The sequence below is a fragment of the Bombyx mandarina genome, chromosome 12 (assembly GCF_030267445.1).
Source record: "Bombyx mandarina strain Sakado chromosome 12, ASM3026744v2".
In the NCBI taxonomy this organism is placed as follows: Eukaryota; Metazoa; Arthropoda; class Insecta; order Lepidoptera; family Bombycidae; genus Bombyx; species Bombyx mandarina.
In genome coordinates, this window is record NC_143219.1 from 16816934 (window position 1) to 16836877 (window position 19944).

The 19944-nt window shown below is 43.8% G+C and overlaps 1 protein-coding gene across 4 annotated transcripts; it reads left to right on the forward strand.

Moving 5' to 3' along the window:
* The first annotated feature begins 114 nt into the window (after positions 1 to 114).
* On the forward strand, positions 115 to 19896 carry LOC114252099 (protein phosphatase 1 regulatory subunit 14B). 4 transcript variants are annotated; one of them, XM_089732164.1, is made up of 6 exons: positions 115 to 459; positions 10441 to 10599; positions 11146 to 11271; positions 13789 to 13887; positions 18209 to 18250; positions 18500 to 19896. In XM_089732164.1, the coding sequence occupies exons 1-6, from the start codon at positions 430 to 432 to the stop codon at positions 18539 to 18541; spliced, it is 498 nt and encodes a 165-aa protein (XP_089588290.1). In that variant the 5' UTR covers positions 115 to 429; the 3' UTR covers positions 18542 to 19896. The 4 variants fall into 4 exon arrangements, with proteins under 4 accessions (XP_089588290.1, XP_089588293.1, XP_089588291.1 ...); XM_089732167.1 differs by lacking the exon at positions 115 to 459 and adding an exon at positions 2534 to 3349; XM_089732165.1 differs by lacking the exon at positions 115 to 459 and adding an exon at positions 2537 to 2721.
* Positions 19897 to 19944: the final 48 nt, after the last annotated feature.

Here is a 19944-nt window from a genome sequence, read left to right on the forward strand (position 1 = left end):
CGAATAAAGATGGTAGAAATTCTTTTCGATCTCGATTATACTGTGTATCGATTCTTCAGATTTCGATTCACATTTAAATGAAGATCGATTCTTTTCGGAAAGAATTGCCATCCCTAGTTACAGACTTCGGATTGCTCTAACAATCGAGTCACGCGATCTTCATATTATAATGAAGAACTAAATTGTCACAATTTTAATTTCATTAACTTTTGCGATTTAGCCTTGTTTATCTATGTACATACTCGTAATATTGATCTAAGCGTTGAAACATTTTTTGTAATTCTGATGTGATCGAATCGCAGTGGTGTCGTTGGCTGCCATCCCAGGGTTGTCGCAGAGGCCTGGCGTAGTGCGGGCGTGGGGCGGGTCCAGTGCTAGGGTAGTGCGGGCGTGGGGCGCGCAGGGTTATTGTCGGAACCGGCCGCGCTCATGTCGCTGTTTTTCAAGTTCAGAAGCAACGTGAGTATCTAGCCCTTCCTCTTGGCTCTCCGGAGCCCGCAACGTGCCGCCGCCGCGGTGCACTCTGCCTTTTGCACACTCTATTTACGTGACGCTGTTGATACGTCTTTGCAAATTTAATTTATATTCCGTGCGATATAAGCATAATAATGCGATAAATATTATGCACATTATGATATCCGAATCCGATTTCCCTTGAGTGAAACAACTCCCGGTCCCAGCTTGCCCGGTGCCACTGCTATCCCGGAATACCCAGCTGCACCAGAACCAGCGTGCCGGCTCGGGACCTGGTGCACCGCCGCCCGGTCGCACTTCCACAGCCGCTCCCCGGGACCGCTGTCGTGCAACGCGCTAAAGTACGGAATCGACCCCTGTCCTCGTCTTGAGTTCGCCTGCCAAACAATAGCAATGAGCATATTTCAGAAGAAGTCTCAGAAATGTCTAGATTGTGATAGACAAAGATAATAGTTATTGTAAAGATAGCATGATAAAGAATAAAGGCACCCGTAGCGAGGAGCCATTCTTAGTGAAGTCACTGGAGCTCAGAACACAACGCCAAGCGAATGAATAAAGTGAGTTGAAGCCGGCGGCCGAGCCTCCTGCGAGGTCCTCGCGCCTAGGGGGCGCCCGGGGCGTGTGGGACTGAACGTTCGCAGATTTTGGAGACGCATCTCGTGTGCTGTGAAGTATATACTTCTAAACAAACACTTTTTGTAAGTTTATGTAACGCTTCATGAGGACATATCATGTACCTGAGACCGAAGTCTCGACATCCTTGTCCTTCACACCGGCCCGGAACACGCCCCTGAACATACAGTTAAAGTGGCACCTGCATTGTTAGCTACTACTTTGTGTGAAATAGTCGAATCGCATGAGAAATTGTCAATCATCCATTCACGTTGTAAATTATTTAATTTTTATCTTCATCTTAATATAATTTCCATTCGTTTGAGGAGACAGTTTTGGGAACATTTTTGTGAAATATTTAAAATTTAGCATTAATGTAAATAAAAATAATAAGGCACGATTCATAATGTACCTACGTAATGTTTTCGCCCTCTGCGACTCTCTCCCTCTCTGCAGCCTGGTTGTCGCGCGTTTTTTTTATTGCTTAGATGGATGGACGAGCTCACAGCCCACCAGGTGTTAAGTGGTTACTGGAGCCCATAGATATCTATAACTTAAATGCGCCACCCACCTTGAGATATAAGTTCTAAGGTCTCAAGTATAGTTACGACGGCTGCCCCGCCCTTCAAACCGAAACGCATTACTGCTTCACGGCTGAAATAGGCGGGGTGGTGATACCTACCCTTCGGACTCACAAGAGATCCTACCACCAGTAATTACGCAAATTATAATTTTTACGGGTTTGATTTTATTACACAATGTTATTCCTTCCGGTGTCTGCATCGCTCAACATGAATGCACCAGACGTGTTATCCTTTAGGCTGCGACGACTTCAAAGTCGAGCGTCGAGCAGGTCGTCGACGTCAATGTTCCACTTTTGTTTCATTATCCTTTTTAACATTGTTTTGTTTTCTGCATGCCCGGTGATTTCACTATCTCGTTTCGGATTCACTTTCTTGGAAAAGAGGTTAGATATCAGTAGTTCTGATTATGAGGCACTATATTGGTACAATTCTAGAGAAGGCGTGAGTCATGGTGATTGATGTCCTCTTCAACAAGCATCACTTTTAACAATTCTTTTTTAAGAAGCGTTGAACTTGCTCCGATTATTCTTATAAATGGATGTATGTAAATATACGTACACATTTTATGACATCCAAATAAAGTTTTATTTAATACGCGTAACGCCAGCGTCAAGTCTGCACACGTATTGTGTATTATTGTAGTTGTCTTGTATGGAGTCATTGCGGTAGACAGTTAATTAAATAAACATCTACCGTGTCGTTCTTTACACTAATTCATTACACTGATTATGAGAAGAATACTCTGCTGCTACGTGAACTGGCAAATGGCAACTGCTCACAAACTCCACTCTACAAACGCATGGATGCTATACAAGTATAGGTACAAGCTAACGAGTACAAGTGTGGTAAGTGTGGTCCGGTCAGACGAGCTGTGCAGGCGAACATGGCAGACGTGAACGTGGAAGCTGTGTCGGCGTCTGAATCGAGATATTTTCATCTGTAATACAGAGAAAAACAAAAAAAAGCGAAAAGTTCGGCGGAGAAGATGATGGATATTAAAAATCCATAGAAATGCAAATGGTACAATAACCGCGCGCCAATGTATAAATATGTACGTATTTCTTTGTTCGGTGTTCATATACCGACATTATCGGATCGGCGACAAGCTCTCGCATGCCAAACCAAGCACCTCGTCAAAGTCACCCACGCTTGTGTTTGTGGACGTTGACCAAGCCTCGGCAAGCGTGTGACAAACGTAGCATATAAAATTTAACGGTGTGATAGCGTTGTAAGAATTAAAGTAGCTACCTGGAGAGTAGCCAAAGGAACCAGTTCCAGGTATCCGGGGTGGGCGCGGCGCTATCAGCTGTGCGTCGCCCCCGGCACCCCGCCACCCCGCTCCTCCCCGCACGTCGCCCCTCCCCGAGCGGAACGAGCCGGGCGGGCGCTGGCAGACGCGGCGGCCACGCACGAGCGAGCGGCGCGGCAACCCAGTGTCAGTCTCAGTCATAGATTATACACTTAATATATTTGAGAGTCTCAGTGTTCTTGCCGTGGCGGGCGGGACGGTAATTTGAGTCGCATCGCCGACGCATTCGGACGTTGTGTACCGCGAAAGCTTCCGCGAGTGTCAAGTGTGTGATCATCGACATAACCGTTGTAGTGTTGTGTTGAGTGCTGCAGCCGCGGAGTGTGCCGCCACGGATCCGTCGGGGGCACTGACCGACCACCAGATCACGGTACGAACTCGGAGATGATTAGTCGAGCGGCGAACTTCCAACTCTTTCATTCTATTATACCTACGCTATAACGGTCACATCAACTAAACGATCTGCTCCCAACTAGTTCGATTAATTATAGCATTAGTAGAACGTTGAGATTAATTTACACCAACAATGAACTGTTCGCTGTCTACGTAATAATATCAATATTGTATTGACGCACCGTAGATAGACTACGATAGAGTGCTCACGGTCAATGAAGCTAACATAACCCCTCGAGATTATTAGCAGTAGGTACCTAGGAAAAAAGATAGACCGCTCAGTCGTATGTTTTCGTGACAAGTACATAAAACCGTAATCTAATCCATTTAACAGATTAATACGCACCAATTAGGCGCTTGTAAGTTAATTATTGCACAGTGCTCGAAGGAGCTTGGATTCAGTTGCGTGTGTGTTGAGTACGTTGTGTGTGTAGCGGGCTCGTACTTAGAATCGCGGTGAGGGAGTAACCATTTAGTGGTACCTATCTAAAGAACTGAAAGACGATTAAGACTACGACGGCGTGTAATGTATTAGTTTGACGTCTGCTGGGGGTGCCGGACGATAGCGATGGGCCATGGCCATCCGACACACACTCACACACACACAGCGGCGGTAGCGCTAACGGCTCCACTATCTGCTGCACCTCCACACTACTCTACAGCGCACAGTGCACGTTGCGATAAGCCACTGAGTTGCGACATGCAAACTAACAACTGCGTACGGCGCCCGACTTTGGACTCTACCTTTGTATATAAACTTTATAATTGTGCTACATACTACGTGCACTACAGATACTACATACCTACTCGTACACAAACGACGAGTAGGTATGGTGTCTATTCTGTTTGTAGCCGCGGACATCCCCGTGCTAATCCTTTAACCGATATCAAATTAGGTTTCTAATAAGCTGCGCTGGGAGCGCGGTTTCGCCTGTAGTACAACGACGTAACAGTCGAAGTGACACCAACGAGTGAACGAGGAACATATTTTATATTCACATAAAGCTGGAACACAGACCGTCTGTCTGTGCGTACCGCAACGGCACTCACAGCGCATACTGTAGGTACTGTTAGACGACACTTCGAAATCCCGATAAATAGCGCATTTTTTAAGCTAAGGGTTATTAATTTGAATTTTATTAAGCATCTTAGGTATTCAAAACTCAAACATGCTCGCAATCTAGATGAGTCAAGTGTTGCCAAGTATAAAATCGTAACAATTTAATATAATTTTAACAAAGCTATTCAAGGTTCAATGACGTAATCGGGTTTTTCCAGTAAAAGCTATGTAATCTACTCGGAGATTTTCTAAGCTGTCTTTTGTCTGAGTAGCGGCCCCGGCTAGACACCGACTGCTATTACAGCAGGCAAATGAACCCTCGCCACTGCTCTATTTCACAACTATATTCATAGACGTGCGATGTGAATATTTGATAGAAATCGTAAAAATCTAAGATATCTTAGATACATAAATAGAAATGTGAGCTGTGGAGTGGAGATGGCGACGCCGCGCCGGCACTGCGGAGTGACACACGGATTTATTATTCCGGATAATACTCAAATATCGTCGATGACATTATAATTACATCCACAGTATACGCAGACCTTCATATAGCGCTAGTTATCATAAAATAAAAGGAATTGGAAAAAACTTGAACCAAGTTAACGAAATTGTCGTGATGACCTTGTGCACAGGCTCCGAACAAAGACATTGGGACCGGCCAAGCAATCCGAACCCTACGGTGGCCGCCTTCGACTAGAGCGGTGCATACATAACGCGGTGGCCTACCTAAGCACTGGTCACCGATCTCGTCGAACCCGTCGATTGCGACGAAGGGTTTATCGTCAAAGTTAACCCACAGGCACAGCTCACTGAGTTTCTCGCCGGATCTTCTCAGTGGGTCGCGTTTCCGATCCGGTGGTAAATTCTGCGGAGCACTGCTCTTGCTAGGGCTAATGTTAGGAACGTCGTCAGGTTTGAGCCCCGTTAGCTCACCTACTAATCCTGTGAATCTAGTTTTTACTTTTTTCTACCTAAGCTGATAGCCTTGAGAGGCTATTTCAGCGTAACCTTAACTAGTAGGTGAGCTCACGGGGCTCAAACCTGACGACGTTGCTAACACGAACCCTAGCAAGAACAAAGTTTCAAGCGACGGGTTCGCCGAGAACGATGACCAGTGCTTCAGTTACCTAAAAGCACCGTTAGTGGATCGAGAGGATCCGAAATGATGTGTTATGGGCGACATCGACTGCTTTCCATTCTGTCCGCAGGATCGAGAATGTAGTTACCGGCGGCCACGAGAGGGTTCTCGTGTCGTGCCGCTTGATCGAGGTGGCATGAATCTAGTATAACCCCTCGAAGTTACTAGAATAGATAGGAAAAAAAGACATCCACATTTTGATAGCTATGGATTCCAGCACCCATTTCATCGGGTAGATTGTGCTTCATTCTTCACTAAAATAACTCAATGACGCAAAACGAGTGTGCGAGATCTCTCTCGACATTCGCCCAATCCCGCAGTTAGTTTTGAACTAGTGGCGCTTATTTTTGCTTAAACTGACGACATTATGTTTTGCGTAAGTACACCGACACAATATAAACACTCGTAAGATCAGTAGCAGTCCTAAATGACAGTCACTCGTCTTATTTTTGTATTTAGATTTGTATGATCGTGACGCTGGTCTGCTGTGGAACATTGTTCGGATTCGATTCCCGGTCGGAGCCAGCATAGCACAAATACATACATACCTGACTTGTATGTTTGTCTGACTGAATGTGAGTAGTTCTGCGCATGACGCGTCGCTTGTGAGTGACGTCACCCGACCCACGCAAACGTGTCCCTAACCTATGAGATGTATCCACGCATGATAGACATTGTTTATATTCGCAATTGAACCCCCGCCTTAAACTAAAACTAATACTGTGCCAGCATTTTGCGGCCAGACAACAAGTCTGTTCGTTAAGGCAAATGGAATCGTGCTATTAAAATATGTAAAAATATGTTTCTCGGTAAATTCGAGATTGCGCGCTGAGCAAACATCGTGTCATTGTTTACTGAAGCTGTTAGGACTACAAGCCAGACATAGTAACCCCGGCGCGCGCTGCACAGCACCGACTCTATATGTGCAATGTACCTACATGTAATAGTATCGGTTTATTCACGATTTATCGGAACAAGGTCGTAAGTGTAATGTATGTACTACAAGAACAGCGCACAATATAAACAGTTCGTGCGAGTGATATGTGTCTACAGGCCGGCCGCGCGGGGCGTGGGGTGTGGGGGTTCAAGGAGCACGACTGCTTCACTTGTGGACTTTGGACTTTGCACACTCTTCATGCAATTTCCCCGTTAATCAAACATCCGAAAATTTCGTTCTAAAATGCAATTGTAAAATCTACCTATAATTAGCAGGTGCATTTTGTAGTTGTTTTGCGCCTCATATCGCATTACATCGCATCGTATCGTATCGCATCGCATCGCATGGGGCGGCAGCGGTTCTCGGGAGCAAGACGGCCCCAGTAACAATAATAATACGACGACGGCGACGGAACTAGCTCAGAGTGAGCGGGGTCGATGACCTCTGTACCTTCAAAAACTATCAATAAAATGGAAAATACCTAATTATATTATATTATTGCATAATATTAAGTATTCGCATTCTGCTGGGACTTCGAACTGATGCTTCAACGTCGGGATCTCTAGGCTCCGTGCTCTGAGCTCGTGTTTCAATTATACTTATTATAGTACTGTACTCTAAAAACGGAGACTTAGAAGTCATGTATCAAGGTGGATGACGGTATTTACCTTGTTGATGTCTATGGGCTCCGGTAATCACATAACACCAGGTGGGCTGTTAGCTCGTCCACCCATCTAAACTGGCATAATAAGAATCGCGCTGTCAATCATGTCCGGCCGTGTTATGTCAGCCTAGAGTAGCACCGCCCCATCTTTTACCGCGGGCATTGGTTAGGTAAAACTTGGATACTTAGATATGTGTAAAGCAGTGGGTCTCTGCTTGAAGGTTGTAGTTCATTGCGATCAGCGACGGGTGGGTGGTTGCACTTGTTTCAGCTGTAATGAATGGGAATGTTCAGAGGGCGCGGCGGCGGCGTGTGTGCGGTCGCGTGCCGGCCGGGCAGACGCAGGTATCGATCGCGCCGGCCGGAGAGCATCCTCTCACGACCCAGCGTAGACTGATGTCCCCTGAGAGCAGTCAACGACCCTGCTATCTTTGTACTTGGGAGATTACTCTGTACTGCAATATGATATATTACTTTGTTTGTTTTATTACTAAGGCTTACGTATAAACGTGATGGTATTATATAAATACAAGCCCGTATGAAAAGTCAACAGGTACGTCATATCAAGGGTCATTGATAAGAACAATAGTACCGCGTGCGTGGCAACGTGCAGTGGCGTGCCGTAATGTTGGACGTATTGAGTGAGGTGTGACCGACGATTGACATCTGCAGTACCTAATCACACAAGTTAAGGAACTTGTGTGACTTATTGATCGCTGCTTGCGACTCGATTTTTGCCTTATTTAGGTTAACTTAAAAACTTTTTTGATCTATGAAACTATGCCGAAATACTCGGCATCAAAATCTGGTTGAAGAGATTACCAAGCACAGCTCCGGCCTAGTGTGGGGTTATGCTCCCCATCTCTGTCCCGGAGCTGCAAAGTTTCGAATTGAGGAAGATCTCGAGCGCCAGGCCGCAGCGACTGGGCCTTTGACATTAGTGACTGCTACGAGTAACGGTGACCAAGAGCTGTCCGCTTTCAAGATCCAAGATCACAATAAGCGCTTCTAAGAACTATGATATATGATTCAAACTTTTCCCGAAGGTTCAGAATTTACTTCAGAGTGAATAGAGCACTGTGACGGTTTATTCGGAGGGAGCTACCTTATTTATTGTAGTCTATTATAATGTAGTACTCCGCTCGTGTAGCGGGTGTCGTGCCACGAACTGTCAGCCACACCACCTGGAATTACTGCGCCGACCCACATGCATTTCTACGGATCTTTTAGCCACGTACCATTTAGCTCGGCATGAGCTCCCTTCAAGGGTGTTTCCTGAGCGCTGTGACATTCATGTGTTCACAAACAGTATTCTAAAGAGTCTCAGACTTGCGTCACGGTGACCGCCCGACATTATGGCAAAAATAATGTACGTTAACCATTACGTTATCTATAAACATAAGACATATAGAGCTCATGAGTCCACTAGCGGTTACGTGCTGTCGTCTCGTTCGAATTCATCCTCTGTACTCTAAATTAGTAACAAGTGAACACCTAGAGCAATCTTTTACAAGTAATTAATTATATCGACAAGCCTCCCGCTACGAGTATCTTATCTTATTAGTTATGCAAGCGCATGCAGACTCATCATGGCCTCCGCAGAGTTATCGCGGAAGGTGACTGAAAACACTGAATATAAGTTTGGTTTGGCGTCGGTGTTATGATAACAATAGGATAATAATACAACTAAGCGTATTAGTAGACCAAAGAGAACGTGAACGCTGGATTGTTGGCTGCTGTTGACGGATCACTAGGGACGCGAACGATGCATTTTTGTTAATTAGATTAAGAAACGGGACTCATCATTTCTCTCTTCTTTAAGTTATTTTTCAGATTATGAAATGGTCTTGCATTCTTGTATAGTTAGATCATAAACATTCGCTTGCCTGCGTGTGTGTGTGTGTGTGTGTGTGTGTGTATGTGGACGCCGCATCTCTACATTCGTGTATATAATTACTGTTAGTGGATTGTTAGTCACGCCACAGAACAAAAACAATTTTCTTTTGTTATTTTTAACAGAATGCTAAAAGTGCCTGCGGATTTACTCGTGTTAGTTTTGTAATTCTACATTAACAAAATGAAACAGTTTTGGGATAAACCGTAGGCCCGCTCTCCGCTGTCTGTCTGTCTGTCTGTTCCCAGCGCTCTCGTTGCAAACAATCAACCGCTCTGTCTGCTGATACGTGATAGATATACAAATCGTTTTAAAAAAAAAAACACTTTCGTTGGTTATTGGTTTTATATTATTGTTTCATTTTATAAGTGGGTTAATTTTGTAAATTTTCGCAGAAAGTGGTTCAGTTGAATCAGACCGCTAAAAGCTCAACCTATTCAAAAATGTTTTAGGGCATAAATTCTGGTAGTGTTTTTATGCAGTTTTCAATTATTTTTCTTTATGTAAAAAATATCTTACATGCGGTAAACGGAGAGCAGCCGAACCTGACTGGTAGCTACTACTGACAAGCGACCCCGCTCACCCAGCCCAGCACGCAACAAGTGCTTCACACACCGACCGCGCCGGCTCCGCTGCGTGCTGTGCGCCACTCGCAGTGACGCGGTCCCCTGCGCACTACCCGCGTCACACAGCACGGACCCGGTGCTCTGTGGAGGAGAAGTTCGGCGCAGTCGGAGGAAGTGCGCTCCGATGTGCAGTCTCCCACTGCGTCGCGCACGCAACCGACTGCGTCCTTGTGATTAAAAAATAACTCAGAACGTCATCACGCTGGTTTTTAGCTACATGCTCTTTTGTAATGTAACTAAGTTTTCTTCGATAGGATTCAAATATGATACAATGAATCGGCGTAAGGAGCGCGATGTGCTGATGCCGGCGCCGGAACCAATACACATATTATAATACGAATCACAATGTAACCTACCAAACGCTAATATATTATGTACATATCTGAAAACGAAAAGATTTACATAAAATAATGATTGCCAAGCAGTCATGCTGCTACATCACTAGGATACAATAATGGAGTACCTACTTAGTCAATAGTGTGGGAGCCGAAAAGCACAAAATAGTGTATTAAAATTTACATTATACGATAATAATTTATTGCTTTAATGCTAAATGGTCGCCGTCGCTCAGGATCAATATCAAGGACACAAGCAGCTGTCTAGTGCCACCGTGAGCTGACGCATTCCGCCTCGCTTGAAGAACGACCTGCGACAGCGGTCCAGAGCAGAGCGCGTCGCGGTAGTGTCGCGTCCCGTCCCGCACAATACGGAGAGTGTCGTCGTAACTGGTTACTGGTTGTACGCAGCGAGGCAGCGGCGCCGGTGCGGCTGCGTGCGGCATGGAGTGCGGAGTGGCGGCGAGCGGCTTCCCCGCGCCCGCACCCCGCGCACACCCCGCCCTCTCCCCGACAGAGCGCTCCCCCGCCAAGGCCGGACTGCACGTCAACTTCAGCGACAAGGGAGAGGTGAGAGAGACACGCTCAATTGTTTGCGTAGGCAGAAGAGACAATGACCCACCTTCTAGCAAGCGGTTACCGTGGCTCACGGGCAATAACAACGCCAGTGGCACGGCCCAGTCGTGGCCTACATGACTTCTCCTAGAACTAATATATCGGACATTACCGAGAGTTTCTGCGCCACGACTTCCTATTATCGTGGTTTTAGTTTCTATCATATACTTTGGTTTGTTGCTCGGACGGGTTAGAGAGCTCACGATGCTCTCGATGTGAAGTGGTTACCGCAGACCACATATGGTCTATCCTCAGAGTCACATGCGTACTGCGCGACACAGATGGACGGGACGGGGTGGTGTATCTACCGCTGGGAGTGCTTACAATACGAGTTATTAAAGGATTTGTACGATAATAAACTTCGGTGGCGACAACAATGCCTGCGATTGTTTCGATAAATCAATTAACTTAGGCCAATTAGCGCTAGATAGCTAGTAACCAAGACTTACGAAGTTTGCGGTGAGTTATTCTATGCGCGAGCCGCTTTCTTTGTTGTTCCAGGTAAAAGAGCGACGCGAGAAGTTCCTAACGGCGAAGTATGGCAGCCATCAGATGGCACTGATACGCAAGCGACTCGCGGTCGAGATGTGGCTCTACGACGAGCTGCAGAAGCTCTACGAGATACCGGTCAGTGCGCGGCGCCTTCTCTCTATGTTGAACTCTATAATACCCTGTGTGTACGCAGCTCGTGGTTAATCCTGAACAAGTTGTTTTCAATCATTGAAAAATCCCTAAACGATCTCTAAATTATATGTACAAATGCACATACATCCGGCTCCCCACCCCGGCTCACTCGCGGTGACGCCTTCGTCGAACTCGTCGCATGCGAGGAAGATTTCAACCTGTAGCCTAGCGCATAAACGCAATCAACTGAGTTTCTTTTTTTTTATTGCTTAGATGGGTGGACGAGCTCACAGCCCACCTGGTGTTAAGTGGTTACCGGAGCCCATAGACAACTACAACGTAAATGCCGCCCCCCCACCTCGAGACATAATAAATAAATAAATAAATAAACAAGAGGTCCTACCACCAGTAATTACGCAAATTATATTTTTGCGGGTTTGAATTTTATTACACGATGTTATTCCTTCACCGTAGTAGTCGATGTAGATCCAATAACCTTTGCATTAGATGCCTTCAGCTCTAACACTAGGGGCAGGTTTAGGGACCCCGGTAACCGTACTCGTCAAACTCGACAAAGAGTTCGACGTGCAACTTAACCCATGCATCAGCCCGCTGAGTTTCTCGCCGGATCTTCGCGGCGGGTCGCAGTTCCGATCCGGTAGTAGATTTATTCGCGAAGCAGCTGCTCTAGAGTTGTTAGGTCTCCTTCGGAGGCGCTCGGGTAACTGTTAGCAAATCCCACCCCTCCTGGCTAAGCCTTTGCTCGCCCACCAGTCCTGGTGAAACTCAACCGTGAACAATTGTCAAGTACGTAGGTATTTCATTAGGAAAATTGTTACCCGCCTGCGGGATTCGAACACCGGCTTATTGTTTGAAACGATTGCACCGAACGTTTTATCCTTTAGGCCAAGATGACTTCGCCAAATGTTCTCACTGGGTCGCGATTCCGATCCGATGATAGATTCAGCAAAGCACTACTCTTGCTAGGACTAGTGTTAACAAGTCCTGCTATGTTGAGCCCCGTGAGCTCACTTACCAGTTCACGCGTAGTTCAAATAGCCCTTTAGGATACCAACCAACCAACCAACCAACCCAACCAACAATTTGGTTGTTGAAAAAAAAGTTATTTCAAAAACCCGCAATTTGTAGGCGACAAGCGTCTCGCGAGACAGAATCTCAGCATGAACTTGAACTCCTGGTTAGCGAGTATCACTTCTCACAGCATCACCTTTACCTATAAATTTCTGTGGGTTTGTTTTTTATCCGATGTTGTTTCTTCATTTTGAAAATCGTTTAAGTACTTAAACAATTTAAATACATGTAGTTAGTCCCCACAAGCCCCCCTTACAGCCTGGCCACGGGACATTCGCCGATACGAATATTCGCGCGGTGCGAACGGCGAAGCGTCTAGCGACTAAAATAAGAGCATAGAAATGTACCTAACAAGCCACGCGCACCGGCGACCGGCGAAGCGACCGGCGAAATGTACCGAGCGAATCGCGCGGGCGACTTACGATGCGGCGGGCGAGCAAAACAAATGCATGAATAAGGACGGCGCAAGCCACGGAGTCGAGCGGTAGTCGCGGCGAATAGTGCAGTGATTAAATGAGTTTAGTTGTTTTCGCCGCGAAAAATGAACGCCGAAATTTTAATATTTTATATTTTTATTAATTTTTTTTTTTATATTTTTAAACTCGTCGTGGCCGAACGGACAAGACGTCCGGTGTTGAGCGATGCACCGGTAGTCGAATATCGTATTTAACAAATTTTAATGTTCACGATTGATTTCCACGGTGAAGGAATAACATCGTGTAATAAAAATGAAACCCTCAAAATTATAATTTGCGTAATTACTGGGGGTAGGACCTCTTGTGAGTCCGCGCGGGTGGGTACCACCACCCTGCCTGTTTCTGCCGTGAAGTAGTAATGCGTTTCGGTTTGAAGGGTGGGGCAGCCATTGTAACTATACTTGAGACCTTAGAACTTATATCTCAAGGTGGGTGGCGCATTTACGTTGTGGATGTCTATGGGCTTCAGTAACCACTTAACACAAGGTGGACTGTGAGCTCATCCACCCATCTAAGCAATAAAAAAAATATATAGCTGAAATACTAGCTAGACCAGCTATTTGGAAGTCTAGCCACCCAAAGTATTTCTCGTACTTCTTGTGGAATTCTCCATCTATAGGTATACTCCGATTCTTATTCAAATCATCTACTTCACAATATTTTCCAAATAATAGGTCCTGAACCAAAAAACTATTAATTTGTAAGCAATATCGAGATAATTTCGATATAGACATTTCGCTGTCGGACTTCCTTACTAGTCGCGGCGGCGAACGTGAGTACCCGTGGCCTGCAAACGTTGCTGCGCGAATGGTCGCCTCGTCCACCGCTTCGCTGTTCGCACCGCCGATCCCCGTGGCCAGGCCGTTAGCCCTTTGTACATCACGGCACCAACACACGATGACATAGCGCCGACGCGTCCATTGTAGTACAGCCGTGTTCTTGCGCGTTACAGAAGGAGAGCAGCGGGGCGGCGGGCGCGCAGGAGGTGGAGGTGGACATCGACGAGCTCCTGGACATGGACACCGACGACTCGCGGCGGCGCCACCTCGCGGTACGGTCCCTTTCCGCTGCGCCCGCGCCCTCAGACGCCCTCAGACGCTACTTACTACCTCACCCTCCTCATAATCATTAACATTTTGAATGCGCTTTTTCGACCAATTTTGGTCCACAGCTCCATGTGATACACTGTACACAATCTATTCCAAACAATCAAAGAGCGTTCTGAAGTGATTGACTTTTCTCCCGCCCTTCCTAGTGTTACGCTCGTCTGCAACATTACCGACTGAAAACTTTAACATTTACCTGCAACTTTTTCGACTTCGCTTCCTTACACTATGGAGGGTAGAGGTAAGGAGAACCGTATCTATGTGTGAAAAAGTCTCCATTAAAATCTGCTAAATAAGGGTGGCACTACAGTAGCAACGGGGTAAATTAAAAAAAAGGCGCTGAAAGTTATTAGAATAAGATAGAGAAATAAAAAAGGACGAAAGAACCGTAAGCACTACAAAATCACAAAAAGTATTTTATTTCAAGCTGAAGAAAATGCAATCGATGTCTCCACGTTTTCCCACAGCAATAATTTTAGGTTATATTGACGAAATTAGTTTTGACTACGTAAACATGTGAGGTCTTGTATATTACACTGTCACTAACTACTCTAGTCATTAAATATATTAAATTTCCTAACTCAGCATACTTTAATCAGTTAACAACTGCTCAATTCATATCATACCCTCATAGCGCCATTCTGGAGGATTTATGAACTGTTATTTAGTGCTGAAAATGGGATACTTTTTCAAGCTTCTCCCACATGAGACAGTTCTCCTTCGATACCTTATATAAAATAACGGTCGACTCAAATCAATATATCAATCCGGTTGTCAAGGAAAAACACATACAAGCTTTTAAGGGTTCCCTTTCCATTCCAGGAACAAAATTTAGACATCATATTACCGCCCCCAGGCTCTGCAGGCTACGCAATACACTTTCAGTAATTTCCGATGTTGATATTAGTCAAATTTGATTAAGATCAAAAAGTGCCTAAGCGATATTGTTTGCAATAGAGAAACCATAACACAACAAAACAAAATAATATTATTAGTCCATTGAAATGTTACATTACATTTTTTAGGCCTTAGCGTGCGTTTTGCAGAGGACGCAATTTTTTTTTTTTATTGTGTAGGGGGGTATAAGTATAAGTACAAGTATAAGCTTAAGTTCAAGTTTGTGGGGCTGCCACCCTTGTCCGCCGGGCGCCATTTTGGAAAAAGGCTTTTCGTGCTGTATCTAAAACTACCAACCCTATAAAAAAATTAAAAGAATATAGATATATTATTATTTGTAGCAAATTACGTTGATAAGAACTTTATTTTTATAACTTTTTATCGTAAAGTGGTTAATAAAATAGTTATAAACAAAAATAATGAAACATTTAAAAAAAGGAGTAGTAATCAAATATTATACTTGCGGATAGTCCATAGTGAGATAGTGTATTTGTACATACCCAACATACTTCTCAAGAATATTGTCCAAAGACGAATTCTGATCCCAAACCATTTTTCGTAAATGTACACTCTGATTAGGAATTATGGTAAAACCAATGAGATTCTGAGTTAAATTATAAAATAGATGAATAACAAGAACATATAATAGAAAACTAAGCCTAATGGTTTGTTTTTATCGTATTCTTACGAGTGCAGGTATAACGACGAAAGGAAGATCTTCCACCGACCGGCTGTAATCGTTCGTAGACCGCCGGTCCAAATGTTGTTCGGAATTTGTATATATGCAAGCTTATCTTGAAAATGTCGTAAGCGAGATTCAAGCATTTGTCAATTATCTTGTCAATTAGCATTTGTCAATTACCCTACCCTACCCGCCACACGAGTATTCAAGAACCCGGTCAACTTCGGAGCGCTGTAAAACACAGATAAAATAATGAAATTAAACAAATTTGTAGTGGAAAGTATACGGTAAAAAGCCTTCTATATAGACAGATAGATATAAAATGACCAGCAAAAAAGTTATAACGCCCAAATTTTTTTTTACTCAAAGTTATTTTTGTTTACAATTATTTTATTTACCATATTAACGATTAACGTTACGAGGACCTCTTCCTCTACCCCTTCCACATTCATAGTTAACATTCTCTTACCAACCTCATTTTCATTTCGTCTCATCACATGTCCATACCATCCTAAAAGCGCACTTCTCAGCTTCTCTGTCAGAGGTGCCACTTTCAGACATCCTCTTAAAATATTCATTCCATATTCTATCCATTCTCGTTACTCCACACATCCATCGCATCATTCGCATCTCTGCTGCATGCAATCTCCTTGATTATTGACGTTTGTAAAGGAAAAAAACCTATTGATGTACTGGAATTAATTGTTGGTTGGTCTGATGCTGGTTCGCTCGTCGCTGCACAGGTCTTGGCGGAAGATCAGCGCCACAGTACCGATTGAGTCCTTTCTGTTAAGCATGGTTGAGCCGCTAACCTTTTCTAGGTCCTCGTCCTCGAGTTAACGACAAAAAACACGTGTGGCAATCGGGGACTGCCGCGGTAAAGCTATTGCTTAGCATTTTTTATCAACTTATGCAATTATAATTAGACAATAATAATTTAATATTAAAACCATAATAAAATAAGCTCATGTTATAAACATTATCAAAAGCAAAACATTAACTGTCCCCTTCACACTCATAAGCTAGACCGCGCGAGAGAGAGATGGGTAAATTTTTCATATTACGCAGGCAGTGCAACGTCACGCCGCGCGCTTATTCACAAACACTACACAAGCGCAACGTGTGAATGTGTTGAACGCGAGCTACGTGGTAGGCGGAGTAGGGGATGTTAGGTTTTATCTTCGTTACGGAATTTCTTGATTCGGTCGCCGCGCTCAAAGCTATGCAATAGCAATAGCTTAAAAGTAAAAGAAATAAAGTTGTAGACAATTTAATCTGCCACAAACAATGTCTTTCAAATTTTCTAAAGGGTTGCTAGTTTATGAGATACAGCGCGAAAACCCTTTGTCCCCCTTTTTCCAAGGTGGCGACTGGGGCGCAAAGGTTGCAACTCCACAAATTTGAACTTAAGCTTAAATTAACACCGACTTTTTGGCGGGAACGTGAGGAGTGAAGTTGTGTGATTTGTTTTATTTTGTCTGTGTAGTATTTCTTAAATATGTAATAACGGCGGTTTATTAACTGTTTAATATTTGTGAAAATGCACAAATGTGGGAAAATGAAACGAAGCCGCTGGACGTAACTTCTCGGGATCCTCAAAAAAGTCCACTGAAAGAATCTTAGTAAATGACCACCATATTACTGAGATTATATTTTAACCTATATAATCTTATCTCATTTCATTTAATTTCATCCCAGTTGAAGTCAGAGTTTGATGTCGTCGTGGCCTAAGCGATAAGACGTCAGGTGCATTCGTGTTGAGCGATGCACCGGTGTTCGAATCTCAGGCGGGTACAAATTTTTCTAATGAAATACGTACTCCACAAATGTTCACGATTGACAACCACGGTGAAGGAATAGCACCGTGTATTAAAAATCAAACCCGCAAAATTATAATTTGCTTAATTACTGGTGGTAGGTGGTAGGACCTCTTGTGAGTCCGCGCGGATAGGTACCACCACCCTGCCTATTTCTGCAGCCGTTGTAACTATACTGAGACCCTGAGAACTTATATCTCAAGGTGGGTGGCGCATTTTACGTTGTAGATGTCTATGGGCTCCAGTAACCACTTATCACCAGGTGGGCTGTGAGCTCGTCTACCCATCTAAGCAATAAAAAAATAAATAAAAAGTTGATTAATGTCTCAAATTAATAATCTTCATTTTATTCCATACTAGCTGACCCGGCAGACTTCGTAGGCCACATCAAAGGAAATACAAAATTGCTATTTTTATTTAATTCAGAGTCTTTTCATCTTTGTCTACTTTTTAAACCTTCTCTGGTCTAACACAAATAATTCAAGACCAAAATTAGCCAAATCGCTTCAGCCGTTCTCGAGTTTTAGCGACACTAACGAACAGCAATTCATTTTTATATACATATATAGATTATCATTTTTCATAAAGATAAGAATATAAATTAAAATAAAACATGACTTAAAGGTTACCAAGTCATAAAAGCCCTTAAAAAATAATTATATTATTAATTAATAATTAATATCAAACGCAACCCTAAATGTAACTTTTCAATGGACTTTATTATGTGTAACGCTTCACTATTATAATTAGCTAGTTTTCCTGTAATTCAGGGAGTACACACGCCAAGAACCTTTTGAAAATTATTGTGCATATCATTGGTTGTAAAAGATAATTAAATAATAAAGTTAAACGTCTTCACATTTATTTCAGACATTGCTAGCGGATGCCAAAAAGCCACAAAAGGACGTCCACGTAAGTTGAACATTATTTCACGAAAAACTATTTCATTACAATATATTTTATATTTATGTTCCTCTTCAAACTCACGCTGAACGACAATGCACATGGCTAAGTGTTGACCATGACCATGACTATGACTATGACGTAAAGAATTGAGCAGGTACGAGCACCCGCTGTAGTGGAACAAGAACCGCGGCACACTGCAGCACATATGTTAATAATCGACTCCTACTATAATTACGTTTTCTCTTCACGTTACAGAAGTTTATCAACGAATTATTAGACAAGGCTAAGACTCTGTAAAGGACTTAGCACACGTCGGAGTTAAATCTCATGCAAGCGGCGGTGCGGACCCTGGCGCCCGCGGACTGGACTCGCGCGCTTTCAACTTGACTTCCCGAACTGTTACTTGAACTGTTAGCGGTGCCGTCACCAGCACCGTGTGCGGTCAAGCGACAGCAAACGTAAATGACATATCATTATGTTGAAGCGCTGCGGTCGATGACCCCGCAGATGTTGTGAGGCTCTGAGCTTCACGGCGCTTGTCCAGAAGAACAGGAAACAACGAGGAGAGTGAAGTGATCCAATGAGCGCGTTCTTCTTTAAACTCTAAGCACTGTTCTCTCGGAGTTCTGTACCGCAACTCAAGCTTGTGGATGTGTAACTTTGGCTTTTCATAACTATTGAATCTAGATTATTGTCGTGTTCGTAGTAGTCAACTAATAATTGACTTGCCAATCTTTTGTAAAGTAACTCGGGGTTGCGGTGAAACTACGGCAGTTTGTGCCGCGGCGCCCTGCGACTTAGATAACGATAACAATATTTGTTAGTTAGTTATTAACAGATTAGGTTAAGAACGTAGTATACGTAATGTATTAATGTATAATATTTAATAGCATACATGTGAAGTGGCGCCACACACTGCGGTCCGACCTTTTGTCCTTATGAAGTGTATTCAGTTGCAGTCATAAATTATGTGTAATAATACTGTAGGTTCATTGTAAAGGTTCGAGACTACGGTGGCTAATTATATTTGAAGTTGCAAGAGTGCGCAGCAGAAAACTACCTCCCGATATTTCGATAATGATTAACTGTTGATTGTGTATTCAGTCACTGCAACGAGACTAATACATTAACAAAATATAGAAATCGACACCTGTTTGATTTCATTTATGAAAAAATGAGGGAATTTCTTTGTAAACACTTCAAAATCCTGCTATGTAAACCGACAAAATTCGGTGGTTTTGGCTAATTCGGGCCCACGAGTCGCGTCACAAGTCGGCGCGACAGTGCGCCATGGGCACGGGGACGAGTGGAATGTTAGAGGCACGAAATGCGAGCCCACACCAGCGTCGCACGCGGGGCCAGCAACAGCTCTATGCTCAAATAAGTTTCCTCGTCACACGCGCTCCGACCACACCTCCAAGAGACTCGCCTGCGTAGGTACCTGCGCGCTGCATTGCATAAAGCATTGATCTGTCGGTGCCACTCGTGAATGCGTGCACTTGTGGGAATATTCATACTTAGTATAAATTAAAAGTACGATATTATGTTAAATTATTAATTCCGGTAGATATGTCAATAACTATGTACCTAGGTGTTTTGTAAATTGTAATGTTCATTAGGTACTTGGTTAATAAAACGGCCTCACCAGTCAAGAGCCATTTAATTTTCCCTCCTACTCAAACATTTTCAGCTTTGGCCTA

Coding starts and splice junctions, on each gene's coding strand:
- LOC114252099 (XM_089732163.1), top strand. CDS start 7,451: ATGAATGGGAATGTTCAGAGGGCGCGGCGGCGGCGTGTGTGCGGTCGC. Junction 7,608..10,440: donor TCAACGACCCTGCTATCTTT/GTACTTGGGAGA, acceptor GGTTGTACGCAG/CGAGGCAGCGGCGCCGGTGC. Junction 10,600..11,145: donor ACTTCAGCGACAAGGGAGAG/GTGAGAGAGACA, acceptor TTGTTGTTCCAG/GTAAAAGAGCGACGCGAGAA.